Source organism: Cupressus sempervirens, chromosome 7 (genome assembly GCF_028749045.1).
Source record: "Cupressus sempervirens isolate cs-2001-9-10 chromosome 7, ASM2874904v1, whole genome shotgun sequence".
NCBI classification, from domain to species: domain Eukaryota; kingdom Viridiplantae; phylum Streptophyta; class Pinopsida; order Cupressales; family Cupressaceae; genus Cupressus; species Cupressus sempervirens.
The window spans coordinates 330,487,971-330,500,291 of record NC_143124.1 but is presented as its reverse complement, the minus strand read 5'-3'; the positions used below and the strand labels follow the sequence as shown (position 1 = coordinate 330,500,291).

The 12,321-nt window shown below is 35.4% G+C and overlaps 1 protein-coding gene across 1 annotated transcript; it reads left to right on the top strand.

Annotated features, from left to right (window-relative positions):
- Positions 1 to 2,628: 2,628 nt before the first annotated feature.
- LOC149546773 (uncharacterized) lies at positions 2,629 to 11,578 on the top strand. The gene is made up of 9 exons (XM_089791352.1): positions 2,629 to 3,455; positions 3,936 to 4,061; positions 4,213 to 4,541; positions 9,533 to 9,684; positions 9,775 to 10,160; positions 10,271 to 10,472; positions 10,589 to 10,823; positions 10,897 to 11,041; positions 11,129 to 11,578. Exons 1-9 carry the CDS (start codon positions 3,357 to 3,359, stop codon positions 11,363 to 11,365), a joined length of 1,911 nt encoding a protein of 636 aa, XP_089647478.1. The 5' UTR covers positions 2,629 to 3,356; the 3' UTR covers positions 11,366 to 11,578.
- The last annotated feature ends 743 nt before the right edge of the window (positions 11,579 to 12,321 follow it).

The following is a 12,321-nucleotide window of genomic DNA, read 5'->3' as shown; positions in this document are numbered from 1 at the left end:
TGTACTTGGTCATTACTTTAGTTTACCTTCGTCTTGCTCAGTCATTACCATCACTCGACTAATATTGTTCTACTTGACAATGCTTGACTTCTTCATTGACTTCTATCAGTCATGTCTTCTATAAGTTTCAACTCATCTTTTTTCTCCACTAAATACAATGATCAAACAATATATTATCTTGTCAAATGATAATTGATCAAGTTCCCTTTGTAATTCCATCATACTTACTCCTCTTCACTCAATCACTTTACTAGTTCATCTTTTTATCTCTCTTTTCTTGAATCCTCTTCATCAATCAAATAATATGGCACTCTACATTGTTAGAAAATGTCTTACCAGAAAGGTTTGACATTAGTGAAAACATAAAAAATATCTCAATTATAGTTCTAACAAAAATAGACCAAATATTAACTACAACATTTTGGAGAATAAAATCATTTGTAGGCTTGAAGTGAATATGAAGTTGCAAGGATATCATAAGCTGGTGTAAAACAAAAACATAAAGAAGATAATGTAAACCAGATAATGACTTTGAATAAGAAGCATCAACACTTCAAAGAATGTGATTCAAAGGCCATAAACCTCTCTTTAATCCATGTGAAGGAATCATGACATGTACATCACATCCAACTATATAAAAGGAAGGCTTGTCTTCCCTAGATTCCAAATATCAAGGGATGCCTTTATATGTTCTAAGTTTGGATAGGAAGGATAGTTGTAAAGATATTTCTAAACTAATTTAAATGCATGGGAGGGTATGCCCTCTTAAAGACCTTTGTGAAGACACGAAGGAAAATGTATTTGGATGTAATCAAGACATAAATGTCCCAAACTACATTGAGGGTTTTCTTCCCCATTCTTGTTTCTTTAGTGCATGCACTTTGAACGGTTTTAATTTTGTTGTAAAATTATTTTGAATATAATATATAGGGCACTTTGTCTTTTACTAATAAAATGAATAAATAAATAAATAAATAATTGTTGATGCAAGATTGCTAAAGTACCCAAGATGCTCTTGCATCACCTTTTAATCAATTTTTATGTAAACCATATCAATTTAATCTTTTCCCTTACAATTGTTACTTCAATCTACTATTGATGGGAAGCCTGGACCTTATGCATGCTTTTGGACATTTTAAATTCCTTTTTATTAACTTTGGAGAACAATCAATTTAACCTTCACCAAGATTTTGTCCTTGTAAAATTCAGTTTTCCTTTAACCTAGATATTAACATCGTCCATCCATTTCTCTTATTATAATTGTTATATAGAAGGACAAGGTTAGTGCTTGTTCGATTAATTTGAGTGGTGAATATAGACCCTACGGTTTATACATGATATCTTAAAATTAAATTACTGAAAAATAATTAAATTTACTCAATTATATTCAAGGTGTAGAATTGTAGAATATCTTGAATGGTTCCAACTTTGAAGGGTCGTGAAGTAGTTATATTAGGTCTATGAGTGGAGTGAGAAGTGACTTATTTTTCTACAATGATCTGACAATTAATATCTTTCTTTTGTCCTTTGTTCACATTAATAGGCCATCATGATGTAGATATTTTCTCTCAATGATGTCGATCATAACAAAGAAGTTCCCTCCTATACAACCATGAAGACTCTGGGTCCACCACATGGGTGACATTCACGTGAAGACGTAGATACTAATGTGCATTTTTTTCGTAATGAAGTTCATTAGGGGGTCTCATTGTGTTTATCTATTAATAAACTAGCAATCACTTTAGTGTACAATGGATAAATCAAAGAGACATGGATACATATAGTAAATGAGATTATTAAGATATGTAAAAAATGACTTACATAAATGATAAATTTATAAACTATATAGACCTATTTTTTCATAATTGGCCCTTTCAATCTCTTGGCACACTCATGTGCAATTGCTAGTATTAAAATAAATTGAAGAAATAAAAATGAACTAGACCTTCTACCTTCTTTGGTCATTGCTCTTGTAGTTTAAGGGTGTTTCACTTCTAGGCTCAACCCTTTAACGTAGGACTTTGCCCTTATGACTTTATTAACTAGTATAGATATCTTAAATAAATCTATCTAAAGAAATGTCAATAGATATCCACTACAAAATTATTAAAATTTAATTTACTACACCAAAAACTATTTATATTTCCCTTTTTTCCATTTGTTTTATTTTTTTCACTAACTTGAACTTTTTATTTTTAATTTTTTTAAAAATTGATTTATATCTCCAAAGATTATAATTTTTATGGTGTTTATTAGATTATTTTCAATAGTATATTCTATTTATAATAAAATTAAAAATTTTGACATATAGATGATTGTCAAATTTAATCTAAAAAGATAGAAGTTAAGATTAATACTCACATCACCCCACTCCATATGACTATTAGGTAAAGAATTTTAAATTTTTTCCTCCGGTCTCTAAAAATTGATGTTTTTAATATAATAATTTTAATAACATATTTCCTTACAAAATATTAAAATATATTTAAATTTTACCTATCTTAATTTCACACAACTCATCTTTAAAATTTACATATCTTAATTTCATACATCTCATCTTTACAACTTTCTATCAAAACTTCAAAACAAATTAATGTCCTTGTCACTGATCTTCTGTGCTGGTGCGCAGAACGTTCTGGGTCAAAAAGAGGCAGAGTCGTAGTTTGGCTTCCGAGCTTGGCTAAAATCGAGTTCTCGAAACTCCAACTGGGCATTACCCGTTTTTTTTTAATGAAAATTTGAGTTGACTTGAAAGAAGAGAATATTTCTTTTGGAAGGTTTCGCTGTAATCAACCATTCTGTTCATCACGAAATCTAATCTAATATAAACTTACAATCAAACGCCTGGCAAACAATGGGAAAATAATTTAGATGAGACGAGTTTCATGATTTGCCTCGTAGACTTTACTTCGCTCTATATATCACAGCAATTGACTGAAAAATGTTAAAATTTTAACTTTTAATTTGACTCGGGATTTTTTCTCCTTCTTCGGTAAAGATGAGCTTTCGTAAGGGGGTCAGGTATTTTACAAGGTTAAACCAGAAAATGCATTGAAACCCTATAAATAATTGGAAAACAGTAACAATTTAAAGTAGCGCAGAGACTGAAAACTGATAGACTATACAATATTACCTTACAGCAGTCTGGATGCATCCAACGTGTATACAACTTACATGGTTTTATGTTTCAGTATTCAATTCATTGACCCTAGTCTGAATCGTGTGCCTCAAGAAACTGTAAACCTAAAATCTCTTCTGTTTATTTTTTAAATGGCGGGTTAACATTGTACAACATTTTCGTCAAGTTGGGAGATTGAATTTGCCAGTCTTCTACGTCGCCTCGAAAATTTAATTCAATGGATTCCGATCCCGGCAGTCAATATGGAACAGAAATGGACTTGGAGCTTCTTATACAGCATATTGATGCTGCTTTGTCTACCACAGTAATTGACAAGGTATGCAAAACCATCCAAACCTTTTTTAATTGTTCATGGTTTTAGTCTCTGATGTTTTAGTCCCTATACCCATGAGTTCAGTAGCCCCAGATTACGTCTGCGGAAAGTTGGAAATTAAAGAGGATATAATAATTTTGGGAAGTGTAATCTTGTAATATGAAATGATTTGATTGGAACTGAAAGCGTCTGCACTCCATATTGGAGGTCACATGTTCAAACCGAGGGATGGAAAGTTCGAACTTAACAGACAATATATAAGGTGGATCGTGTGTAACTTAATGAAAAACATTCAAGGTGAACTGGAAAAACAATTCCCCGGTCTCCTAGGCCACGACATGCTGAAATATTGGTCTAGCTTGAAATGGTTAACCATGAAATTCTTTGACTTGGTTCAACTTTTTACATCTGGATCCTCAAAAAAATGAGAAACTCGCGTCTCAGAGGACTCTAATCACCAGAATATTTTGTTTTGAATGATAGAGCTGCCGTAGTGACAAGGGTGAAGGTAGTACGGAATTCTCCGACTTTGTGCAGCCTGCTTCTTCTGGGTTTATCGAACTATTACAAGGACGGATCTCCGAGGGCTCCAAGTTATTTTCAAATCAGGTACTGTCAAATTGGACGGGTGAGGATTTCCTTGCAGATAAAATTTATTCAAGATTTTAGATCTGGGCAGTCTTTATTGCGATTATGTTGTTTAATTGTGTCTTGCTCATTTGAATACAAGAAGTGTAGTTGCACTGTTTTCTTTTTGTAGAAATCATTATCCTCAAGCACATGGGCTACTGATGCAAGAACAGTGGCTGTGGATGTTCTTAGAGGAGTGAGCAATATTCACTGGAGTGCAGTGGGGCTATTAGCAGTGGCGATTGTTCTTGAAAGACTCGATAAAATTTCATCAAACGATAGAGAATGTCTAGATCTTCTTCGAGGGATGAATGACTTGGCAAAATGTATTAAGCAGCTCCACGAAATCAAGGCCCATTTGCATAAGGAGATCAAAGAAAAGATGTCCGAGGGTGTTTACTTGATAATTACTGGAGCAATGATGTGTTGTTCTGTCATTCGATCTAAGAAAATATCCAAGTATGTGTTCCTTGTCATCTGCATGATTTATTGCCGAATGAAGTTACTACATTCATCCTTTGAATTCAGTAAGACATGCTAAATATATTTTCATTTTCCTATTATACTTGAGCCCTATATTTCTTAGATTAGTTTAGATTAAAATTCAGGCACTAGACACAATTTTCTTCTCTTTTTTCTTGAACACTAGACACAATCTTAGTTTAGTCCAGGTCAAAACCTTGGTCACTAGAGACAACTACTGAGCTTCCACCAGATTTCAAAATCTTCATTAAGTGGTTTGACAATGGTGGTTTTCAGGCAATCTGATGATCCGTAGAAAACTCAGAGAACAGAAGGGATAATCCCAGCCCTGTGAATATTGCAGATCAAATAGTTTTACCTGTGTATACATCACATAATTGGTCCACTTTAGCCCCTAGAGACAATTATTGACCCAAGGTGTTACGAAAAACAATAAACAGAGCAATATAAATCACTAGCAGATTAAACAGAAAATAAAAATTGTCATGGTTCATCATAATTCACTACATCACAGAAAAAAAATCGGGATTTATTCTCTTTAACAATTGCATCAATGCATAAGTTTTTCATAGAACATATGATACATTCCTCAAATTAATGTAATTCAATGGTAAAAATTGAAGAGGAAAAAAATAGAGGGAAGCAGAATGGCTTGTGACAGTTGGACTTCACAACCAACAAATCTCCCACTTGAAATCATACTGTCGCATATTTACTGAACCAAGAGAAGCTCTTCAGAACATCAGTTTCTCTTTAGTGTCAACTTTAGCAGATCCATCTGCAGGATTGTGGGAATCTTCTCAACGTTAGGTTAACCTATTCAAGAACACCTCTGGTAAAATGATATTCAAGAACGCCTCTGATAAAATGATATTGAATCTTTGCTAAGTAAATTGCATTTTTGTTGATAATTTTGCTTTTTTGTTGTCGTTATACTTTACTTCCCAATTTGGATAGTGACCATTGCAAGCAGAACATCTTCTTAGCTCCTTTTGTGATGTCCCCTAATTTTGATAAAATAATTTAATTAAATTAACTAATTAAGTGGTCCCAGAATTTAAAATAAACCTTTAATTAATTTTTAAGAGGGGCCCAAATAATAAACTAATAAAATAGTGTCAGCTTGAATTATGTTGTAACTTTCTAAACTCTAGGAGGCCTTTATATGGAGTTGGTTGGGCATTGTAAATTTTCATGGAATGTATCAACTCTTTTTTATTTCTAGAAGTTGAAAACTGAAGGTAGTTGTGTGCAGTTTCGGAGATGGAAGATCCTGCTTACTCTGCATTCACACTTTCAATGGCTCACAGCCACGCTAGTCTATTAGAAATATCACTACAATATTTCACATTGTGCATCAAATCTGTAAAAGTCTTCATTCGAAGAGAAATCTGTATCCTACTCTTGATCCATTTGAAATCATTCTAATATGAAGTGCTATCATCATTGAATCAGAATTTCTACATGTGCGAACCAAACTGGTGAAACCTATGGCGATCCACTTTAGTAATTGGTATATATATTCTTAATTGCATACTCTATTCTTCGTCTATGTTGAAGGCTGATCTGTATAACAGTCTGGAGTTGCTAGTAACCATATGACCATCATCATACACTCAGCCTGCACTTATACATCCACCTCCAGACATCACACTTCTTTGTACCATACCTACAACCCAACATCACCGTATGAATAGCACCAAAACATTGTACCAGAGTGGTAACTTGGTGCAGGGGCACTAATTAGATTGCTTTAGGAGTGGTGTCTTAGTGTTATGTTTTGTAATAAGGCCATAAGGCTGTGAACCTTATTTGTTCAATCCTTAATGAAAGCTCATTTTGGTAGTAAGGACCCATAGGAGTGGTGATGGCCAATTATGGCTCAGAGCCTTCCAAGGGCACCCAATGTTTAGGACAGGTTGCATTTGGTCTAATTAGGTATAATTAGGGGTCTAGAGGTGAGTTGAGACACTTAGAAGTGACCAAGAATTTGGATGAGCACAGTTGCTTAACAGATGTAAAATTGCACAAAACTTGCTTGACCAACTTTTGCAACTTTTTCAATTTCTTGCACAAATTAGTTGCAATCGGTTGTAACTGATCCAAGGCATGATAAATGTCTTGGAAAGTCAATTACAGAAGGTTACAGAGTGCAATTAAAAATCTTTTTGAGCAAGATTCCTAACTGGGTACAATGTTTTTACTGTTTTTCTGTGCTTTTCTTGTTGTGTATGGTCATGTACGGTCTTATCTGATCTTGTAACTTATATGGTGATTTAGCCCTGTGAGTTACTTGCTCAACAAAGGTGGTTGAGCATATGAAGAGCTTTGTGGAGGGAGAGTCATGGCTTTGAAGCCAAACTGGTTAAATACCCTTAAGAACCTAGGGTCTGGATTCAAAATGGCCATACCCTAGCATTCCACGGTGGAAATTTTTTAGTCTTCTTGGAATGTTAGGATGGAATGTATAATAAAGGTTCATGCAAGATTTGAGGTTGCAAACATTGGTTCCCTGTTTGTTAGGTGATGGCCTAGGCTGATCACAGAGTGGTGGTGAGCTAGGAAAGTAAGGAAGAAGCAAACATTTGCATGATAGAGGATGAATGTGTTGGAGCCAATGGTGGATTGGAGTTTCCTTAGGAGGTACAGATCCTAATTGAATGCGCAAGACAAGAGCTGAGTTGACTGGTGAAGGCTTTTAAGTCATTCTACTGCATTAGGTTCATCATGCTCCATTAGGCTTGCTTAAGCCCAAATTAAGTTACGTGGGTTGGGAGTAGAGCCGACAACTGGTTTTGTCATATGGTTTAGAATCCCCAAAGGGATATCCAACTATGCTCTTCAAACATATGTTACTTCAGAAGATAAGGAGAAAGAACCAAAATACTCGAATAAGAGGGCTAATAGAATTAGGTCTCCTATTAGGCCTAACTGAGAAAAATCAACTTGTGGCTTTTGTTGCTTGGGTTCAAAGAGTCCATTGGCATATGTGGAATCAAGAAAGGGTGGGAACTCATTCATCCATGGTGGCAGATGTGGTTGTGCACAAATTCTAGTTGGTAGAGGGGTTGTGGGAATAGAGACCTTAGGGTAAAGTTAAAGTGCAAGGTCAAATTAGAAAGAGTGGGTTTGGAACTCTACTTGCCTAGTTGGGATTGTCCTATTGAAGACCTTGGGAAGGTAGGGGACAAGTCCTTTATATGAGCCTTGAGAAGGCTAGCTGAGTAAAGGAACCATTGGATGATTCTAGGAAGTAGACCTTGGAAGGAGAATTAGCCATACGGCTAAGACAATCACTTTACGGTATCTTATCATATGACATCCTGCCGCTAACATTTCGTATGTCACCACTAGGCATACTGTTCAACTTTTTTTTTGCCTACCATATTCAGGCTACGTGCACCTGGGAGTATCATCAGGGGTAGTCCAACTAGGGCTTACCATTTTGTATATTGCTTATACCAATAGTTTGGGCTGGGAGAGCAGGTTGGGTGCATTACAATGGTATCAGAGCTTGTGACCTTGGTAACCTGTGGGGAATTCAGATCGAATTGTGGTGCTCAGTGATGGACAATGGTGGTTGAATGCACTAGAAAAGATTAGCCAAGGGTTCAGCAATGGTGTTGATATTCCATTAGATATATTGGAAGCTTGTTTGTGTAAGGTGGACCAGTCACCTTCAAGATTTATATAGAGGGCCCTTGCTCCTTTTGTGGTGGAGAAGGCCACTGCCTTCTGCAATCTAGAAATCCAGCTGATTGCTGCCCTGAACACATACCAATGGTTGATTGTATTTTATCCAAATCACCAATATGTCAAAGTCAACAAATGCTTGTAGTTGTGCATCTTCTCCTCTAAACATCAAAACATTGTGCCATGTGTCATTCAAATATCTCAGAATCCATTTTACAGCCCGCCAATAAATTTTCCTCTATTGCTCTTATATCTGCTAACCACTGCCAATGCATAAGAAATGTTGGATCTTGTGCAAACCATGGCATGCATAAGGCTTTCAATAATAGAGGAGTAGGGCTTTCTTTCTATGTATTCTTTTGTTCCCCATATTTAAGGATGTAACTCAACATAATATCCAATTTGATTGTCTGCATGTGGCTTATCTCCACAATCTCCTTAAAGTCATATTGTAGGTGCTGAGGCTTCTAAGCTGACTTTGATACCAATTGGCAAGCAGATAAAGCAAAGACACGGCAACATAAACCTACAACAGATAAAATAGAAAATACAAATTGCACAGAAACAACGAATTACATGGTTCACCAGAATGGACTAGGAATAAATATTCCATTCAAGTTTACCTAACTGGCAGGTGAAAGAATTAAAAAATGGAAGCTGAATGGTTTGTGACAGTTGGACTTCACAACCAAAAAAAGGGAAGACTCACAAAACCGGAGGAATCACCCCAACACTATGAATGGTATAGGTACAGAAGTTTCAGAACAGATAGGCATCATAGAGCTACCTTCCCAAACCCAACCAGGAGGAGCTACTATTGGTCACTGTCCCTCAAGATCAACTCCAGCTGTTTAATCACTGGTCATAAGACGTTTAAAATCCCCTTCAACCCATCATAGACTATTCTGCATGGCACCTATCATAGCAAGAAAGTGAGATTATATACCATCCCATTAAGCATACCTCCATCTCAGCTTCCATTCAAGGAAATTTGAATTAAACGGGAATAATTTACAAATAACTAAAACAGTATTGAGCTCCCATTCACTACAAAAGAGCTTAAAATTAACGGTTAAGGCCTTTTTGTTTGCCATGACTTCCATTTTTTTATTGGTTTTCAATTTTCCAATACTGTCCTATTTAGGTTTGACACAACTGTATAATATTTATAGATCATAACAAATGTTGGTTGAACATTGATCATGCATATTATCTCCATCTGACTTTCAGGTTTAAAGTTTGGTATTGATGCTATCTTCAAAAACATTCTACAGGTTCCTGCTTTCTACAAAGATACGGGAAGATCTTAATTTTTTAAGAGGACAAGTAGATCGTATGTTCAGAGATATTATGTTACAAGTGCAACTGAAGACACTATTTTCTTTTATGTCATATACATCACTTCAATCCACTTCTGAAGCTCCAGGTGATTTCTCACTCTTGTTTACAGATTCAATCTTTCAGGTTAACAGTTGGATACCCTACTAGATTTGAAGTTTTATCTTTGCATAAGCAGGTGGCATTTTGTTGCAGTCTGCGAAAGATGTCCCCGAAACTTCATTCCAAGGACAAATTCATAGAAATGCAATTTCTTACAACTCACGGAAAACAAACCATGACCAACCCTTTAACTGGAATCATGGTCACTCTTCACAAATTGCTAGCCATAGGAGCAATAATCATTATCAAAGGAGAGGAATAATTTCACGCATTGTTCGGGGAATCAGAGGAGGCAGCAAAACAGTGGGTGATGAAAAATATGAGCGTTTGGTCATGCAAAAAGGAATGAAGGATTTAGCTCGAGGAACAACTGTGTTCTCATTCAATGAAATTCAGATCGCATGTCAATATTTTCACCCAAATAATAAGATAGGAGAAGGAGGATTTGGGTCTGTATATAAGGTAATCAATCAAACAGATTGTTCACAATTTGATTTGTAAATTGTGAGGGCACTTATACCTTGTTTCTTTTATGTGGTAAGTTTCATGATGATGTAGCATTTCCACTACAGGGAACTTTTCCAGATGGTAAGCAATTTGCCATAAAGAGATTATCTGAAAAAGGAGGGAGCTTATTTATGAACGAATGGGGCATTGCTTCACGTTTACAACATCGTAACATTGTAAAGTTGTTCGGCTTTTGCATTGAGGGAGAGGAGATATTGCTTATTTATGAATATGCACCTAAAGGAAGCCTCGTAGAGTTTTGCTTCAGTAAGTTCCTAAGTAAAGAATAAACATTATTTCCTTCAAAGGCTTTTAAATTGGACACCTTCATAGACATGGTATGTATGCTCATTGCCTACACATGATTTTGAGTGCAATTGTAGATCCTTTAAAGGTCCAGACCCTTGATTGGAGAACCCATTTGAAAATAATACAAGGTGTAGCACGTGGGCTGGCATATGTTCATGAGGATTCTGGGATGTGCATAGTGCACAGAGATATAAAGCCCAATAATATATTACTCGACGAGAATTTGAATGCCAAGATTGCAGATTTTGGTTTGGGAGCAGTCTTAAGTGAAAATGACGTCAATCAAACTATACCAGTTGCTGGGACAGAGTAAGCTACATGTCATAAGAAATATAATTTTTAGAATGTAAATTAGAAAATGTTCTAATTTTTTCTTGTGCAGAGGTTACATAGCTCCAGAATGCAAGTCCGATGGTCAAGTAACTGACAAGGCAGATGTTTTCAGCTTTGGTGTGGTCGTCTTAGAAGTAATGTCTGGCAAAAGACATGTGGAATCTAATTCCTCCTTCCCGAGCCTCGTGAAGTGGGTGGGTATATATTTTTTACCTCAGAATTTTTCAATGTGAAGGAAGTGTTCTTCACCGTTTTAATGTGAAATTGCTTTTGTGCAATAGGCGTGGAGTCTAAATGAGGATAATTGCCATTTTGATCTGGTAGACAGCAAGTTAACTCGTAGTGAGAATTTTGACTCAAAAATTGCAATGAGAGTGATACTTATTGCCCTTCAGTGCACTCAAGAAGCGAGGTTGAGGCCTTCAACGTCAAAGGTATCATTCTTGTTGTCACTGTCTGGTGAAGAAGAAATTGGCATGCCTAAACTGACAAAGCCAGATTATCTCTACAACAGCTGATTAGCCCTCTTTCTTGATTATTCTAGTCAATTTCTTGTCACAAACCTTTGTTCTTTCCTAAGCGTTACTCAAATTCAGATGTTATGCAAGTAATTTTTCGTACATCATATAAACTCATTCACAGTTCCATTCAGATTCCCTTTACAAGAACAGTACATCAAAAGAACCCTTAATCAATAATTCACAAGCAACTAATTTAGAGATTTTTCACAACACTTACCTTCATTTCATTTTTTCCGATTTGTATCCAAAATATGCTTACCAACAAGATTCTATATGCATGCTACATTACTTTGTTGGCTGATTTCATTTTGTGGTCCTACCAGCTGAGAGCTGTTAATGCTTAGATGTATTGAATAATGAAAATGGTAATTATTTTTTGAGTTTGGTTTTTATAAATTATAGAATTTATATCTAATATTCTGAGTGTCAAAATTATTCAAGTCATGACAATGACTAAGGAAAAGAATCTGTTCATGGCAAATGACAAAGATAAGGAATCTGTTCATGGTTTTTCATATTCATAGCCATAACTAATCTTAATTCCAATAATTCTCAGTCCATTTCTTAGGAATACAGACATTCTGTTTGTTACAATTTAAAGAACAATAGAGCCAGAGAAAAATTTGTACACTTGGAGTGTAACACTATTAAATTTTAAATTAAGACTCCAATAATACAGCACAATCACAGATAAAAACTACAAAACAGCATTCATGAATCATTGGTAATTTCTGAGGCAAAACTATTTTATAACAAACTCTTCGAAGGTGGTTCTTATACATTCCTTAACCTAATACATATGCTCCTATTGTGCATTGTTCAAACAACATTCATCAAACATGTTACTTCTTGTAAGCAGCTTATGAATATACATGCATGAATTCATTCTCTATCCATTCGTTTGCCATGATAACTACACACTGTTATGATAAATGCATACATGCCAGCCATTG

Coding starts and splice junctions, on each gene's coding strand:
- LOC149546773 (XM_089791352.1), top strand. CDS start 3,357: ATGGATTCCGATCCCGGCAGTCAATATGGAACAGAAATGGACTTGGAG. Junction 3,456..3,935: donor CTACCACAGTAATTGACAAG/GTATGCAAAACC, acceptor TTTGAATGATAG/AGCTGCCGTAGTGACAAGGG. Junction 10,824..10,896: donor ATACCAGTTGCTGGGACAGA/GTAAGCTACATG, acceptor TTTCTTGTGCAG/AGGTTACATAGCTCCAGAAT.